Source organism: Haliaeetus leucocephalus, unplaced genomic scaffold, assembly GCF_000737465.1.
Source record: "Haliaeetus leucocephalus isolate CR32 unplaced genomic scaffold, Haliaeetus_leucocephalus-4.0 Scaffold207, whole genome shotgun sequence".
NCBI lineage: Eukaryota > Metazoa > Chordata > Aves > Accipitriformes > Accipitridae > Haliaeetus > Haliaeetus leucocephalus.
This window is the reverse complement of record NW_010972643.1, coordinates 118,680-137,983: the sequence shown is the minus strand read 5'-3', so window position 1 is coordinate 137,983 and position 19,304 is coordinate 118,680. Positions and strand designations below refer to the sequence as shown.

Sequence of the window (19,304 nt, the reverse complement as noted above, 5' to 3'; positions counted from 1 at the left end):
CTATGGCTCAAAGAGATTGTACGCCTGTAATATCACAGATGGAGAATAAAAATCGATACTTGAATGCCTTTCTGCAATGTCCCTTCCAAACTTCTGTCCCCTATGAAATCCGAGGGCTGCAGACATCCCCTGAACGGCTGTGTGAATGGCTACTGCACGTGCTGTAGCTATGTGAACTGTTCTGTAAAGACAGGTACAGCTCTTTGATTTCAGCAAAAGTTTTACCACAGTAGGAGCTGAATAGGATTTACAGGATTTGGCCTAGAAATTGAACATTTTTGCCACCGAAGTTTTATGGACATTTTTCATGCTCTAAATTAAACTTTGGTTCACATAATCTATTTTAGCTCCTTTTTTTCTTTCCAGTCACAACTTTACTCATAGTGCAGCTGTGGCATTTGTCTTGTAACAAGAAGATTCTGATAATCATGAAATAACCCAGATTTATGCCTGTAGTGCTGAAGCGGTGCCATATTTGTGAAAATAACTTAAAAAAGAGAAACAATATGCAGCAGATGTGAAGGTTTTACCTTCACATTTAAGTAGGTTTATACTGTCAGCGAGTGTGGGCTTAGTACAGCCTGACAGAGTTTTAACTTACCAGATGTTCCATGTGATCAAATAGATACTATACAGCTGTTTCCCATTCTTTTTACTGGGCTCAGTTAAATACACAGTAAGTGCTCTGAAATATGTTTATTGTATTTTGGCTAGTGCTGCAGAGAGCTTACTTTAATCCACGGGCACTGAGAATGCAGGGAGAAACCAAAGGTGTTGTAGGAATGCTCATTTTCCGTTACCGTGAGGAGAAATTCGCGGCCGTTTGGTTGAAGCAACCCTGCTGATACTAGCCAGGGAGGGATGAAAAACGGGTTTTTCATCTGGTTGTGGATGATGTGAGATTAGTGGCTGTATCTACGCAGTGCAGAAGTGATTTCTGGTCTCCGGGCGAGCTGTGGGGCCCGCAGGCGGGAGCCATCGCCCTGGGTTGACAGTGTCGTCCTTCCCATGGCGTTTCCCTCAGGGGAGGTGGTGGGAGCAGCTGTCCCGCAGGTAGCTTGCGCTAATCCCACCACGGACTTTTCAACACTGGAGTGGAGACGCTGGGTCCGATTCTGGATTCAGCATCTCCAGTGCTCCTGGCAAGGCTGCCTGCGTCCCTCCTGTCCGCCCCTCCAGGCACGGGCAGCAGGCCCCAAGTAGGCCATTCGATGTGTTTTTAAAGACACACAGCTTTTGGGGGTCACTGTAGGCAACTGCTCTGAACCGTTTCAGGACTTAAAGGCCCAGGTTACGTTAACTGCCACACCTGTCAACTTGATTCAATAGCAGAGCAGCTAAATAATAAAAAAGGAAGTTTAATTTCCTTTGACTTTTCTGCTCTTGTTTCTCCTTCCTCCTCCTTCAGCTCCCTGTGCTCTCCTTAGCCCTTTGTCCTGCCTTCCCGTCACCGTCAACCTCCTGCCTTTCCAGAGCTGCTCTTACACCTGGAAAATTCTTCTTCTTGTCTACCAGGGGCCTTCCTTGTTCTCCTTTAAATCCTTCTTTAAAACCTTCATCTTCAGGCAGAGGAATTACTTTCATCTTTCATTAATAATCTCTTCAACATTTCTTGACTGCTCTGTTCTTTTCAGATTTATAGCCTAGTCTTGCAAAAGTTTACAGAGAAGTAACCGTTCAGTTGAATTGAGAACATTCAATTAGAAGTTTGGAGGACTGGGTCGCTCGTTGGGAAGCTTTTTGAAATGGGAATATTTTTCACTCTGTAAAACACAATGTTCATTTAGGGGTTTAGGTACAATTTTATAAAGTCGTGGCCTCAGAGGAGCTGTGGAACATGCACATAGATAACTTCTACTTTTAACTTTTATTCCCTAACTGAAGGTGTGGAACATGTTCTCACAGATTTTTAAAGGTGTATTGGGTCTGGCTGAGATGGAGTTAGTTCTCCCCATAGCAGCCCATGAACACACTTAATGTTGGCAGTATGACTTTATACCCAGAATCATATGGGAGGACAAGTACAAGCTGTACTTTGATCTTGGTGACCTTCATTGTTTTGTGTTTCAGTATTGATTTTTATTTCAGGAATCTCAAGAATCTGGACTGCCTGAGTACATAAAGATTGTAGAAGTTGGGCCAAGGGATGGATTACAAAATGAAAAGGTAATTTTTCTCCTTTTTTTTTTTTTGGTGTGTTTTGACAGATGCTGGTGTTATTTTCATTGTGCAAAACATGTATATCCTGCTAATCATGTTTCTTCCATTTTATGCTAGAAATATATTTATTTCTTTTTGTATTGATAACTTTTTTGTATATGATAATAAAAGTATATAACTATTTAGCCAGATGTTAAATAATATAATTTCTTTCTATGCTTAGTTGCCTAGCCTTTCTGTTACTCAACTGCCATTTCTTTTTCTGGAATTTGTCTTGTCAGTCAATAATATTCTGTCATGACATAATTGGTAAACGCCGTGAAACACTGGCTATCTTTATAATATGTGTTTGTGCTACAAGTGCTACTATAGTAGGAATGGTACAATGGGTTTTGTCGTACTTCCTGCTGAACAAGCATGGAAAAAAAAAGAAATTAGTCTTTTGATAATATTTGCCTGAAGAGTGGGCGGGAAGCATGAAAGAAGATTGAAAGAGACTATGTAAAATAGGGCACATGTATCAAAACAGTCATCTGTTTCCACAAAGAGCAGGATGAGCTTATGTGTATCGTTACTGATCTCAAAGATAGTAGTAGTATTAACAGAATGGAATTACTCTGCTTCAGCTGTGGAGCTTTTTTCCCCCTATTTTTCTCTGGTTGGACTATTCTGTGTTGCCGTTTCCTTTGTCGCTTCTTTGGTAGGTTGGTGTTTGGTTACTAGCTATTAGTGAGGCCAGATCTATAACCAGTTACACAGAAGTGCTTCCTCATTCTTTTGTGGTGGGCAAAAAATGGAGTAGGATCATGTATACTGCCTAGTGCTTTCCTTATGCCGTAGCTTCCTACTGTCAGGAAACACTATAGTTATGGTACAATGTACGGGTATAGTTCATTATTTAAAAAAAAAAAAAAAAGTATTGATTATGTACTGAGAACATTTAACTTACAAAAGTTTCGTACCGCATGAAATACTTTACTATAGTATGTCTTCATGTCCATAGGTGATAATCCCAACTGATATAAAAATTGAGTTAATCAACCGGCTTTCCAAAACAGGCCTGCCTGCAATAGAAGTGACCAGTTTTGTTTCATCCAAACGGGTGCCTCAGGTATGTAAAATCATCACCATTCAGAACTATTTCAATTTAAATGCCATTCCATGCAGTGGAGTTTTCCACTAGTACAGCCTGTATAATTATACAAGAAAATGGAACAGAAATAATGTTTATTTGTAAAATCAGATGCTGTTGTCAGACACCATTTGCGCAGTTTTCAAGTTTTATGCTTTTATTCAGGTCAGCTGAAGTTGGGCTAATTATTGAAAAGTAGTCAAAATTGAAGAAAATTCTGAATGTGCAGAAAGCTGGTTAAATCCCTAACTCATTAGCAGCAAGAGCAGGTTGCTCCAGAAGGGAAGGACCTTCTGGTCCTGGAAGGAACTGGAAGCCAAGCATGATAACATGGGAGCAGAGGTTGTAGCTGTGTTGACCGAAGGGCAGTCCAACAGTCCGTGAGAGCAGAGCAAGTCTGGTGAGGGTAACCAGGGCAGCCAAGAGTACACATACTCAGGTGAGTCTGCAGTGATGTGGCGGGTCCCAGGTTAAGCCGGGAAGTCAAGTCTGGGAGACATAGTCAGGATCCAATCAGTAAGGTACTTGGCTAAGCATGGGCTTGGTTGCTGCTGTGCAGCTGCAGTTTCTCAGGCAGGGAGGAAGCATAAGAGCATCTCAGCTTAAAAGTTGCTGTGAAGCAACTCTTGCTGTGAAGTTGAGTGAAAAGGGAGGGTAGGCCATGTTAAGACTTAACAGAGCTGTTTGGGGGAGCCTCTGCTGATCTGCTTTCCAGCTTTTATTGATGAGCTCCAAGGCTGATTGAGGCTTCCCAAGTTGATGTCTTCCTATCAATGAGCTGGCCTTGAGTGCAGGCAGCTAAACTCTTGGGAGGGGAGCACTCCAGGCCCTGATCAACAGAAATGCTGGGAGTACAATTTGCCATGATTACTACATAGGGTGTGAGAAACCTTAAATATTGTGATTGCTCTCCAAACATAAATAATTTAGCAGGTGACTCTCAATTTGCCCCTTGCAGCAGGAGGGTAGGAATTTGTATGTGCGTATGTGCAAGGGACAGCAGTAAATGGGGAGTGACACAATTGGTCACAGGATGCTGAGTGGGGATAAGAGGTGTGGGAATGATGGATCAACACCATGAGTAAAGGGCAACTGGGATACAGGATGCTGAGTGTAGACATAATGATAAAGATTTGAGAATATGAAGCAGTTGGGATGCAGAATACTGAGTTTGACTATCCAGATGAACAGCAGTGGGGCTGATCTCTGGGGAACAGTCATGGTGAAGGAGACCTCTTGGGGAAGCAACATCAATTCAGAGACCTAGAATCAGGGCAGGAAAACCTAGATGCACAGGGCTTGTGCAAATTGGGTAAACTTCTCAGGAGTGCTCCCTAGCACCAAACCAAGGGATTAGACTCCCCAGGCCTGGGGGTTGTATGGAGTGTCATGGAAACTTGACTCTTCCCTGAAGCCAAACACCATTTTTTAATGTCTGCTGCACTTGGTACATTTCTGTGTATCTATCCACCATGCAGTCCTCCTTTTCCAAACACTGACATAAACACACACATACAAACATACACGCGCTTATGCGTTGAAGGATGCTAGTTAAGGAGAGATGTTGCAGATTCTATCCTGATTTTGAGTTTGCTTGCAAAGGGGCAGTGACTTTTTGCAGTTAATAATATAGAGAAAAATTCTTTACAATCAATGTTAACGTTGTACTGTGGAATGGAGGCAAAGAAAGTACTTGTGCATTTTATTTTGATCTTTATTTATGTAAACATTTAGTTGTAATTAAAGAATTTGGATGGTTGACACATCATTAATATAATTTAATGTTGTTCCTACCTCTTTTCTACTCTTCTGAGAACTAACAGTCATCAATGTAAAAAAGGAAGGTAACATACCTTTTTTTCTTTTTCCCTAAATGAAATTTCATTTTCCACATTTGGAAGTGTGTTTGGAAGATCTAAATTTGGGACTTTCGTACATATAGTAGTATTTAGGCATGATAGTTATTTTGCAGACCTAGCACTCTTAGCAGCAGCCATATGGAGTTTTGATGAATCATAATAATGTTCTCATTATTTTTCCAAAATTAATTTTTACATTTGGTACAATTCAGCAGAAATCCTAGCCTTTTGGAAGTCAGCAGCAAAACTACATTGGCATTAGGAGTGCCAGGTTTTCATCTGAGATTTAACACTGCAAATTCAGGCTGAGTCCTGAAGTATAATATGTAGCTCCTGTTTTTGCAAACTTAATTATTCCCTGCAAGTAAGGAAATAAGTCAATACTTGTCTATATTATTTAAACTCATTTTCAAGAAACCACACACTTGTTTGCACAGAAGCATTTGAGTACTTACATGTTTAGTGATGACCACACAAGTTATTTACAGAATAAAACATGAAATTAATTAATTTGAGAAAATACTTCCATTTTTAACATGTTTGTTGCTCATCTTCTGTCAAAACATATATAAAGTTTGTCCATTTTAGACTGAGAATACATCCTGGGCCTGGACTGTATTCCAGGCTTTCCTCTGAGAAAAACGTAGTACGATCATATTTTTTCTTATTCATGAGTTAGCAGAGCAAACTGTACTGCATTCTGAGGGACTCCTTTGGTTTATTTCAGTTCTCAGAATCACCAGGGAAGGGTCTAAAGGAAGGATAATAGGGGAGGGGAAGAGAACAGCGACAATGCAGGATTTTTTTGGTGTCAATGCAGGGGCAATGATACTGTGTCCGTTAAAAGCAACCAGGTTAAGTTTTTCCAAGTGCCATCAAATTTTGGCAGTTACAGCAACAAAGAATAACGTAGGTTTTTAAACATTAGAAGGAAAACTCTAAAGCAAAGGTAGATATTTTTCTTTCTTGTTTAATTATTTCCTTTTCTTGTGAGCCATTAGGAGTACCAAATTTAGCACAGATTTGTCAGTTTTGGAAAAAATGAGCAATCCCTTCTTATCTTAAATTCATGTCTAATACTTTATTGTAATGGCTTAATTTGTGTTTAAAATGTTTTTTTATTTAAAAGATAAGATTGTGTTGCTTTGATAGGGAGCGCAGTCTTGACTGTGTCTTTTCTTTGCTCGTTTCTTTTTTCTTTTCATAGGTCATGGGAATAGAATTCATGGTTATGTTTAGATCACTCATTCACTTATTTCTTTTTTTAGTATTTTAAAGCCCTTTTATGGTTTCCCATCCACTGTTTTGTTTGGCAGAGATTTTTTTACTGAAAAAAGCTAAAAGAAAAAGTTCCACAGTAGCAAGGTGCCATATAAAACAGGATCCCACACCTATAATCTAAACAGCCAAAAATTATAAATACCTACCATTAGAAAGCTTATTTTTAAAGAAATTTGGAAAAGAAATATTTTATTACAATTTAAAAACTTATAACATGCAATATGTGTTAAAATGGAATTTTACTTACAGGAAAAATAATAATGGGACAAATGTAATACCTATAATATTATTTGGAACTGGCAGCTTTATACTGGTTGAAAAAGTGTCTTTTTGGTTTTCTAGTACGTTTTAAGTCAGGCTATAATTTTAAAGTGTGGAATTAGTTCTAGCATTTGCCATTTAATTAATCATTTGGTTTCAAACATTATTCCTTGCCATGAGAAATGTAGATACTATTTATATTAAATTAAGGAATGAAAAATTGTTCTTAAAAAACTAAGGCATTACCAAATGTTTTTTTGTGAGGTTATCAGATATGTTAGGTGGTTACACTGATTTAGTTTATGTAGCAGCAATTACAAAAAGTTGCTTTGTGCCATCACTTGTTTCTTGATGAGAAATGAGTTGCATCTGGCTATAGGACACTTTTCATACCATATATCCACTTCCTTATAGATACATGTAGAGCTTACATTTGAGAAGGCATACATGCATTTTTCTGATTTTTTTTTAATCCATTCATTTTCATTGTAGGAAACCAGTTACAAGAAGATTCCAGGTTGCCAGTAATATTATCACTTAAATCTGGTATAATTTAATAACACATATTTAGAATTGTGATACTGCAAAGCTATCAGTAAAGTATCTGCTGAAAATAAGGAGTAATGAAAGCTTTGTAGTTCATATATCTTTTCATATGGTACAGCTCAAATGACTTTTCATCAGTGTGGAAAGAATCAGAAATCCAATTTAATATTGCTTGGAAGATTTGCTTTTATGAGAGCTGATTTAAAAAGCATTTAAAATACACTATTCATTTTTTAAAACTCAAAATCTGTAAGACATGGAATATGAGGGATATGTTTTATTAACTGTATTGTTTTCAGGCATGCACACCATTAAAAAATAAACTCATTTTTCCTCCATTTCTTTCAATAAAATGTGCTTGTCTGAGTAATCTACAGTTTATTACATGAATAAGTCTTTGATTCATCTCCTTGATTAGTACATGGGCTGTATTTAATCTTGAGTGAGAAAAGTATAACAGTATCTTAAAAAGGCAGAGTTTCTTTTGTGAGGGGAGACTAAGGAAAACAAATGCTTGAATAAAGTAATGGTCTTTGACCTTTGCTATAATAAAGAAGTATTTTCTTCTTTTGAAAGAAAATTCTAAGTATATTAAAAAGTTACACTATGCAGAGATTTTGCCATATTTTTAAGGATAGGCTTGTGATTAGTCTTTTCAAACATGCTGATTACAGTGTTCAGTAATTCAGGTTCACTTATGCTTAAGATTGTGAAGTCACATTTATCAGAATGCTGAAGTTTTCAAGATTTGGACGGTTTTAAAATGTCAGTTATTCTGTTAATTCCACCTATTGAGTCTACTGAGGTAAGTTTAAAAGTTGCAGTAACAGTTGATGATCAGCATGATCACAAGTCTACCAATTTATGATGCAAATTGTGATTTTGCAGACACACACAAAAAGAAACACCATAGAAATCTTAGCCCCAGTTCTGTATTTGTATAGAACTGGAAAGCCTGCAACTCAAATACTCAAAAGTTAAGAAATCCAAAAAAGAGTGCTTGTACAACATCAGTTTAACCCCTTTGTTTTTACTCTTTTTGTATGAACTGTATGGCTAATGAAGGCAAAACCCCAGTCTAATCCCATTTCTGCTTAGCTATATAAAATCAGAAAATAACTGCTGATCAATACAAATTATTTATATATTTTAGATGGCAGATCACAAAGAAGTAATGAGGGGCATTGAGCGGCATCCTGGAGTCCAGTATCCTGTTCTCACACCTAATCTTCAAGGTTTTCATTCTGCTGTAAGTGCCTTCATAGAAGATGTCCACAATGTCCTCTTTCATGTTTCAGACATTTTCAGTTCAGTACTATAAACTAGCTATTTAATGTCACGTAACCTGTCCTGTTAGAACTAAGCTATAGTTTTTTTAATTAAAAACTCTCAGTTTTTGTTGTGAAAAATGGGCAAATTCACAGAGTGATGTTAAGCTCTCTATATTCAAATTTTAATGGAAGTATTCATCAAACAGTCTTTGCAAGCTTCTATAGATAATGCTTGTGTATAAAGATAATTCTTTCTCCTTCTTTGACTTGTTGGTTCTAGAAAAGTTTCTGAAGAGTGTCTTCTTATTGGAAAGTAGTGAAGAAGAATGAGGAAAGAGTCATTTAAATGAGAATGCTTTATAGGAATGTATTAGACTTCTTAAATTCTGCATTTCATTTTGGTAGGGTTTGAAAGTTTAAATTGTTTCAGTTCATGCAAAATAAATATTCAGAATTATAGACTCAAAGTGTTTGGAATAGCAAAAATGGACCAGTTCAGTCTTCTTAAAACATACACATTGATAGCCAAATCTTTACACTTCTTTGTTTTCTGAAAATTTTGCATGCTTCTATGCTTTTGTCTTGATATAGGACAAGCTGTATTTGGAAAGCATGCTGATTAATGGACATTTGTGGTGTAGTCTGTCATTCAGTTTCTATACTGCATATGAAATCTCTGTTAAAACAGAATCCTGTACATAGGCGAGTTAACTATCAATAGATATACAGTGCCACAACTTTGTCTGCAATGGTAGCTTGTTGAATTAAATCTGCTATATCTCTATACCGTATTTAGTGATACAATGAAAGGAAAACAATGCAAAAGTAGTTGTAGGTGCTGAGTTCTTTCTTGCTGCTATTTTTTTTTCTTCCTTCTATTTGGAAGGATATTTGTTCCCCTAAGGGTTGCTGAAGCTTAGATATTATCCTGCAGAAGCAGAGAGTAAAGGGAAAAGCTCCATTCTGTTTCATAAAAAAAGAGTATTATTCTCTCTGGAGAGTCAGAATTAATTAATTAGCTATTCTCCTAAGCTTAAATGTTTTCTTCTCCTATCGTTTGGCTTTCAGCATTCTAGTTTGCCTCATGTTAGTTGATTTACTGAGTACTGAGGTACTGAGTACAAGCTCAGACTAATTGCCCCTTCAGGGAAGTCACCACATTTACACATTTTCTAGACTGGTATTTGCTCTGAGACTTTTTCTCAGCAGACTCTCACATATACGTTTGCCATATTATCCATATCAACTATGACACCGAGACCAGTGGAGCCCTTGATCCTAGAGTTGGCTCTAACAAAGAAATCCCTGTAGGTTATTGTTGCTGCTCTAGGCACATACAGGCACAGAGCTTTCCTAAGCATGAGAATGACTTCCTGGCATTCATGAGGAACAGGCTTTGTACAGCGGATGGATATTTCAGAGTTGTTATATGATCTTTTCCTTTTCTGAAAAATGAATATGAGTATCAATCATTGCTATTTTCATATTTGGTTCATGTGATTTCCTACATCTTAATACATTTATCATTTATCACTTTAAAAATATGTTTACCTAATTGCAAAGAAGAGGAAGGAAATATGCCGTAGTGAATGAACTCAAAATTTGATTCAATCTGTTTGTATGTAATATATTTTTTAAAAATTGGAATGAAACTTAAGTTTTAGATATGGATGATATACTTATAATGTACTTTAAAATTCTAGAATGTCATACAGAACTGAATGCTTAACCTACACTTTTAATATAGTGTTTTGCTTCTGGTTTATTGAAATGTATTTTTCAGATCGCAGCAGGAGCTACAGAAGTCTCAGTATTTGGTGCAGCATCTGAATCTTTTAGCAAAATGAATATTAATTGTTCAATTGAAGAAAGCATAGGAAAATTTGAAGAAGTTGCTAAATCTGCAAGGAATATGAATATTCCAGTGCGTGGGTAAATACAAAGATTCTTAAGTAATACAGAGTTATCAGAGTTGCTGTTACAGGTTTTTTTTTTGTACCAGTAGAAAAGTATACTACCAAATTTTTACATTTTAGATGAATTGAAATAATAGTCTTTACTGTGATTTTTCTTTTTTAAGATTGAATATACTTAGTAATTTTGCTCTGTGTTTTGTAACTACTAATGGTGACTAGTTTTCTCTGGAAATTGAAAAAAAAAAGCAGTGTTTATAAACATACACATTCTATTATACAAATCTATTTTTATCATCACAGGTGACAGAATAAAATTTATTTTGTGCTGCTGAGAACTCATAACACTGTTGCCTTCACCTTAAAAAATACCCTGCATACTTTTATTTTATGATAGTATTGATAATGTATCACTTCATACACTGTAGAATTAAAGGTATAAAAGAGACAGAACAAATTGACTCCTAAGAAAAAAAATACTCTCGATATAAGTTATTCTGAAAACTCCAGGTGTTGAAGTGTGTGGAGTCTCTAGTGCATGAAACTCTGGAATTATCTAGTATTTATCTTTCTCTAGAGTACCTTCTTTTAAACTTGAAACAATTCTGAATGGTACTCGCCCTTGAACAATCTTTCATTTCCATTTTCTTTTGTGTTACACGGAGCTACTTATCTGAGATTATTTGTGAAGGTCCTTGTGAATGCAAAAAGGCATAGGTTCAAGGAGAAACTTAACAGTGAGATTCCTTGAGGATTATTAGTAAAGCAAACTACATCATGCTCAGAAAATACCTGGACTTGAAAACAGATGGAGGTAGATAGCTCAGAGATTAAGTGCCTGAAAACCTGTCTGGGAATAAATACTGGGATGTCTCTTTCCTCCAGAAATAGTGATGAGATAATGCTACTGCTCACTTTTTGCGCAGTAGTTTGGTAGTTTGAGCATTTGCGTTGAGAAAGGGAGATCTGACTTCTAGTTACACCTCAGCCTCAGAGGATCACAGAGTAACAGAATGGTTTAGGTTTTGAGGGACCTCTGGAGGTCATCTTGTCCAACCCGAGGATTTTAACACACACATCCAACCAAGGATAGCTCATAAATGCTTGGGTCCTTTCTCCCTAGCCTGGTTATATGTTTCAGATGGAAAATCGCTGAATAGAGAAGTAAGGACTTTCACTGTATTAAGAAATCATAACTTGTAGCAGAGTTTAAATGCTCTAACTAGCTGCTAATCTGTCAGGTAGAGTCAGGGTTTGCCTTCCTGAGCAACTTCTCTTATACAAGGTCCATTGTTTGAAAGTTCTCTGCCACCACTGTTTGCCACATTTTTCTGAAACTAAATTCTGAGGTGAGAACATAACTAGCAATTTGAGTTCTCCGGGAGGATTAAGCTCAGGGATGCCTGAATTTTAGGTCTCAGGTAGGTGTGGATAAGGGAATAGACAGTCAATTCAGAAAAGACAACATGTGCATAGCAACAAACCTTAGGCACTGGTGATCATTTTTACACTAAACTTTTGTTTTCTGGTTTTCTCAGATGTGTAGGCATGTCAGGCAGTATCTTCTGTTTTATATTCCTGTATTGCACTAGCAAAATTCAACCAAATGGCACAATAGAGGCAACCAACCATCAAGAGAATCATCAAAGCCTGTGCATTGTATATGTTTTTGGATAGCTATGGGTGTTAACAAATGGACTTTGCAACTGGTCCAGAAGATGTAAACTGCAGGTGATGAAGAAGCCCCTGTGGTGTACTTTAGATTGATGGTGGAGCTTAAATGTTGACTTATCTTCTGTGCACTAGTTTTTACATGTTTGAGAAAGTGGGAATCTGCTGCTTTTCCTTCCACAGATTGTATGTCTGAAGCATTTGTAATATGCCAGTAGCAGTTATTCTGGCACTGATAAACTGATGTGATGGAAATGACTGTTCCTATGATAAGATTCTATAACATTCCCATACGTTTGTTGTCTACTATCTGATGAACTGTGTGGCAGGGTTTTTTTCTGCACACGGCAGAATAAAATGAAAAAGCAGCAGGTTGGGAAGGCTTGTACAGAGAGGAAGAAGTAGGAGGCAGAAAATGGTCAAATGGATGCAGAACACACAAAAAAAGAAGAATATTATAACAATTAAGAATAAAAAGAAGGAAAACAAAGCAAGGAGATGCAAAGTGAGGAGTATCAAGAACCAGGTAATGAAGCAAACAGAAAAAACCAGCAGTACAGAGATGAAGAGAAATGAGATAATTGAACTCAGAGAAAGTACAATCAGATTATGTTTTAAAAGTGCTTACTTTGTGCATCCAGTACAAAGATCTGTAATTTCACTTCAGTATGCAAACCTAGGCAAAGGTCACACAGTACACGCAGGACAATTTTATTGAGTCTGTCATGCCAGGTGCAGTATGTTACACAATGCTTCAACAGTGAACTGCTTAATATCAGATATGCTACAAAGTGAACAGATTCGAAGTTGTGAATGAAATTGATGTAAGTTCACTTCAGCTATAGCTTTCTTCCTTAAGCTTGCAGTTCTGAGAAGAGTGAATCATTCAGAAGTAGGAAGCCATTGACAGAATCATTTGATTTGTGGGAATATAACCAAGTAAAGAACCCAATTAGAGAGGATAAGTATATTGAAGAGAAACTACATTTATGTAGTTATCTTCATCACAGGTTATTATATTAGGAACTAATTTATCCAGTGAAAATTACAGGTTGAGGCATCAGGAGATAAGATGCTAGACTAACATTTACACTTCAACAAATCAAAAATTTTAGGAGAGGACTGTCTGGTATTTGTCCAGGGGGATCTAATATAACTCAATAATAAAGTAGCTAATCTGCTGAAAATCTGCTGAAAATCTAAATTGCAGTGTATGGAGCCTTATTTCATCAAAAAAACCTAACTGAGGTAATAATTCTGAGTATTAAAACATCCACTGAATATGGATTTCAGTATATGAAAATACTGACAGGAAAGTTTTGAGCATGCTAATAAGTCAGAAGATAAAAGAGAACTGCTTAACACAATCTGTTTGGACTTTGAGTGCATTTTTAAAAAAAATCCCTCCCAGGGAGATTTTGAAGAGGCAAAATAGTAATTAATGAGAAATAAAATGTTGCTGGGGATCAGAATCTAGACAAATACGTTTTCAAGAGAATAATTACCAAGTATTGTGATACATTGAGTCTTGTTCCTGCATGTTCGTACTCATTCAGATGCACTCCTCATGGGTTGCGGAGTTACAGGAATCTGTAAGCAGACAGATTGAGACTGAATGATTGCTCAGAAATGATAAGGAAAAAAGGATTGTTTAGTGTCCATGTACCTCAGTACTTTCTTTTAAGCTCCAGTGTACTGTCTTTTGTTGAGTAGAATTCTGAAGACCAGAAAAATAATAGCAGGAGCACGAACATAGAAATGCAGAATTCGGAAGGACTTTTTTTTAATGGTAGATCTCTCAGCAGTTGAACAAAGCTCTGGGAGGTGGACTTAAAACTTCTGCTTAGTTAAAAAATGAAAATACCCATGAAGAAGAAGCATCAGTTTTGAATGCCAAATCCAGGAAGTAAATAAATCTGTTTACAACATTTCAGCTGCTTGTGAGGGGGAGGATTATGGAAGCAGACTGTCATTTCCAACTTGATTCTAGAAGACTAAACCATAATTTTCTCTGGTACTAACACCCAACAAAAGCCTGCACTACGACAGGGAGTTCATTAGGACTTGAGTGGAAGTAGTTCATTAGTTCCCAAACATTGCAGTAAGTTTAGATGACTAGTGAGGTTTTACATTGTATTTAATGATATAAAACACAGGGCTTCTCTTCCTCAATGAAAAAAGGTGTGGAAAAGATAATCAGAAAGTAAAACTTAAACAGAGATTTCATAGAAATATTCAGTGCAATCAAGGTGACTTTTTCCTGGCCATAAAATAATCAAAAAAGAATTAGCTATCAAAGCCTGTGATTTATGATCTTGATTTATGATCCCATATTTAGCTGCTACTAGAGAAGCTGCTTTTAGTGACAGATAAAATAAATGGCATTTTTGTATCCCAATTCCATGCAAAATTCTCTAAATGCTGAGACAGTCAAAGTTGCTCTTTATGCCATGTTCTTTATGTTTTATATCCTGATCTCTGAGTATCACATAGACAAGTCAAGCAGGGGCAGAATCTGACAGTTTCAGAAATTGAAATTTGGGATTTTCTGTTGAATGACCTCAAACCCAGTATTTTGGAAACAAAAGGATGGGATGTTATGTAATTCATCAGTTGACATTCAGTATTTAGAATTGATGCTCATGGTTTGACTGGTTCTTATTTAATTTCAAGGAGAAGATTAGTTTCAGGTTTTATTTTGCTGTGTGGCTTCTATTTACTGAAAATAATTATATATTGTTTACAACTATTGTTGTAACATGAGGCAAATCTGAGCATGACCACACAAGAAGTCTGAGCTTGTCATCCTAAATCTGCTTGTAGTTACTAGAGAGAAATAGGCAGCCTTCAGACTATGATTTATCATACGTGCTTTTTAAAGTACCTGCCTTAGGATAAGATGAACTACTCTCTGGATGATCCGTCCTTTTGGCTGCAAAGGAGCTTGGGTCCTATCCTATGTTAGTCATCCTGTAGGTGGCCTATCTAAGGCATAGGCTGTAGATGATTATCTTTGATATCAGCAGTTAGAACAGATGAATCCCATCCTACCTGTGCATAGGCTAAGGATTAGCACCTTGTAATTCATGTAAATTGCAATAGATCTAAGAAATGTATTGATAGGCTTTGTGCTGCAAGGTAACACAAAATGAAGCTGTGGACTGTATGGACAAAGATTTGTACTCTGCACTGAGAATCAATGTTTCGTTTTTAATCAGCCTTTTAGGGATTGGCTACCTTTAAGGAACCATGGCCAAAACCTGCAGCCCTTGCTCAAGCAAGGTCCCAGAACTACACATTTTGGCTTCTAGTGTAAATTTTGTAGGCTAAATATTTTGCTTATGTAATAAAAATATTAATATGCATAAATTGTATTTATATTAATTTCAGTACAGAGATTGTTTCTTTTCTAAAGCACTATTATTGTTTAAAGTGTTATTTATTTGCAGGAAATGGATAATTTTGTGCCTTGCCCTAACTCCTTATTTGTGCAGTTGAAAAATACTTCCAAAAATAATTTTAAGGGGTTCAAATTTTATTTCCTATTTTTACTGGCAATTTAGAATTTATGTAGTGAGCATAAATCACTGGCAATCCTTGAATCTTATGAAAAATGCACTCAAATAGTTGAAACTAAACTTAAAGCTTTTGCATGTCTTACTGTTGCTACAGCTGCACTAACATTGACTCGATCATCATCCAGAAAATTTACGTTGTCAGCTGTCGCATTTAGAATCTGTAGCACAGTACACAGTTTTCTAAATGTTTACTAAATCAGTTCAAATGTTTATGAAGAATTGAAATCTTGTGTATGGTCTTAGAAGTTAGACTATTTATTAGAGTCATAAAGGGTTTTTTATTTTTATTTTTTTTGTACATGCATAAAAACTTTACAATAACATCTGGGACACATTCTGTGAAGATACTGAGCCAAGTCAGTTATAAACTGTGTGGTCAGCTAATTACTACTACGCATATTTTGCATGTGAATTGACACAAAATACTGCTAGTTTCAGAGTTGCATCTTTTAATGCATAATTCAGGTACTATTAAAAAAATCACATCTTTTTCAGTGACTAAAAATTAAGCCTAACAGCCAGGATTGATGAAAAACTGTGGCAAATGGTAATTGCAAGTAGTCATTTAGACTGTGTTTTAATTTAAATGTATTTTTAATGTACATATGAAGAAAATGTTAAGTAAATTCTGATTAAGCTAGATTCTTCCAAGTTCACGTATTCCAAAATTTTAAAAGACACAGAAATAAATTGCAATTAGTACAATAGAACAGTAAGGAAGGACTTCTGTTTCCCCCTTTTCCACAAATGGTACTTCACCACCTACTTTGTGTCCTGTGACAGTGAAATAAAGTCAGACTATCTCCCTCTGAAACATTCAGTTCTGTATAGGACTGTCTTAGTCCTAGTAAAAATTAACTGGGAATATAAGAGCTGAAAGTTGTAAATTTTTTTCTCTGCCAAAACCCACTTCTCCACGACCAGCAATTAAAAGCTGTATTTATGTCCCAGTCCTAAAAACTTTTAATGTGAATAGCCCTTTTGAGGCCGTTTGGACTATTTGCATGTGCAAATATGAGTGTGTATGCAAATGTTTAGAGTTTCATTCAGTGTTAGAAAAACAGATGCAAATGTTTGCTGTAAAATAACTCCAGAAGCATTTCCTTACAAAGCTGCTGCTTCATAAAGCATATGTAATACACATTAATTCTAAACTGGTGTATGTCATTCCTTTGTTTATAGTCCTGTGTCTTTTAAGAATGAGCAGTATGGTGAAGTTTGCAATACATAAAAGCATATTGAAATGTATCAATATTTGGCTTATGTCTGTGTTTGTATAGAATTCAAATACTGGCTGATATACTTGAAATACAGCAGTATTTTTTGCTATGACAAATAGATACCAAGTAAATAATTATATGCAACATGATTATTATTATTACCTTTTATATTATGTTATAATAAAGGTTACAGGTTACGACATATGTAATTCCTTGTTGATTATAGAAAATAATTATTGGTTTACTTTGATGCTAATACACAAGATAAGACACAAAATAGTGGAAACTTAAAGAAAAAGAATTGATTTTAGTTATCTTTATCTTGTGATAGTGATATTTGGATTTATTTTGAAAAAAATACACGTGGAAGAACACATCAGTTTTATTTTAATATACTTTATAACAAGTAATTCTGGGAACTAATAAGTCTGTTTAGTTTATAAAGAAACGTCCTGATTATCTGAAACTTCTGACTATCAAGACAATCTGATCTTTATAATTCTGTTCAATAATGCTCTTTTATATTACAGTTCATCGTAAATGCCTTAATTCAAGATATTTGGATGGCCTTACAATACTATATTTTGTATATCTAATTAGAAGTACCATGAGATAAACTCCAACAATTCAGTTTTGCACAAATCAGTACAGTTTAAAGCTGCATATGTTTTATGAATACAGACAGAAACTTTGAACTTATATTTTCTGGTATTCTGGAATACTTAGGGCTGGAGTACACATGTGTTTTCACATTGCTTTAAACCCCCATTTTTAGACTACACTGTGTAGTTTAGCATAGTCGCAATTATATTGATAATAGGGTGATTTATACCATTATCACTTCTGTAGATAGTGAAACAAGTTTAGCACCTTCGTGTCACTAGAAGTGATCCTATATTTGAGATTATGGGAACAACAAAATGTAGATGAACATTTAATAGACTTGGAAGCATTTTAGTATGCGAATGGTAGATAAATCTACAGGGTTACACAAGCCAGCTGGTCACAGTCCCCTGGGGAAGTTTGAGAAGCCAGAGACTGCTGGGATGTGGGGACTTGGTGCATTTCTCTGCACTAGTGACAGGTTAAGAAAAGGATGTAGGAGCCATTGTACTAACTCTACCATTCTGGATGATTGCAGTATGTAAGAGGAGAGATTTTCCTTAGGAAGAACTTTATACCAACTTTTACCCATTTTTTTGTGCCTGCAGATAGAAAATATTATCAGTAGGCCAGAAGGGCTGCTTTTAAAAAAAAAAAAAGAAAAGAGGGATACCTATGGGAAGTAAAAATGATCCCTGTTTCTTCTTTAAGGGTAGCATAAAATCAGACTTGAAATGTTACTATGAAATTATAGGGTAACAATACAATGTGTTTGCTAGTATGTTACTGATTGCTCCATGGATAATTTGGTACAGATATTAAAAGTTAAGTTGTTAAGTGGCCCTTCATTATAGTAACAGTTTTGTTCTGTTTTTAGAGAAGTAATTTTCTAGAACATAGTTCACAACAGTATTTTCTGGGCATTCTAAAAATAATAAATATTACTATATATTACTATAATAACAAATATTACTATGATAACAAATAGTACTATATATATACACTACGTATATTACTATATATATTTGAATAGCAGATATATATTACTCGCAACTGGGCACTAAATACATGGAAAGATTGTTTCTTTTTTTTTTTTTCCTTAAATCAAATGTGGAAAAAAAATCCTGGCCTTGTTTACACATTTTGGGCTTGGCTTGGAGATTCTGTTTCTGGAAGAATCTCCTTTCCTTCTTCTCTTCTTTGTATTGCCCCTCTCCTTACAGTAAAGATTGCCTGTTTTTAACAAATGGCTTCCTTCGCAAAGAGACAGAATATATCAACCTTAATATTATGAATTCAGCAAATGATAGGCATATACATTTTAGCACGAACATCCAATAAAAATAAATACATCTGCAGTGAACATGGTAAATTATATGCAAACTTACACTATAATAATAAACAGGAAACAGCAGCATCTGAGTCTGCAACTGGCTTCTCAGGAGGCTCCATGCTTCCAGCTGTGGTAGCAGCTGTGGATCTGGCTCTGGAACTCTTGCTGAAACAAGCTGACAAAGGGATGATTACAACATGGAGTTCAGTTTCTGCTTGGATTCATTTTCCTTTTAACACACTTTGGTTATGGAAAGTTTGCTCATTTACCCTCTTTGCGGTTTTATATCCTGCGCTTCACAGTCATTGGGCTGGTGTGGTGATTATCACCATTCCTAGTGACCCTGATCGTAGGGACCTTATATTGTCTATACTATTTGTGGAACATTGCAATTTGGTTTTGGCTTACTGGAAGAAATTGAAAATTCTCTTCCTTCTCCCTCCCCATCCCCAGAGGCTGTTCAGCATTTTTGTCCA

General features: G+C 36.0%; 1 protein-coding gene across 1 annotated transcript in view; it reads left to right on the top strand.

Moving 5' to 3' along the window:
• The first annotated feature begins 2,094 nt into the window (after nucleotides 1–2,094).
• Nucleotides 2,095–19,304, top strand: part of HMGCLL1 (3-hydroxymethyl-3-methylglutaryl-CoA lyase-like 1) — a 58,545-nt gene continuing 41,335 nt past the window's right edge. Inside the window, exons 1-4 of the mRNA XM_010566370.1 lie at nucleotides 2,095–2,166; nucleotides 3,164–3,271; nucleotides 8,393–8,488; nucleotides 10,294–10,442. Coding sequence (XP_010564672.1) covers nucleotides 8,393–8,488; nucleotides 10,294–10,442 — 245 coding nt within the window. The 5' untranslated portion in view covers nucleotides 2,095–2,166; nucleotides 3,164–3,271. The remainder of the gene's footprint in view (nucleotides 2,167–3,163; nucleotides 3,272–8,392; nucleotides 8,489–10,293; nucleotides 10,443–19,304) is intronic.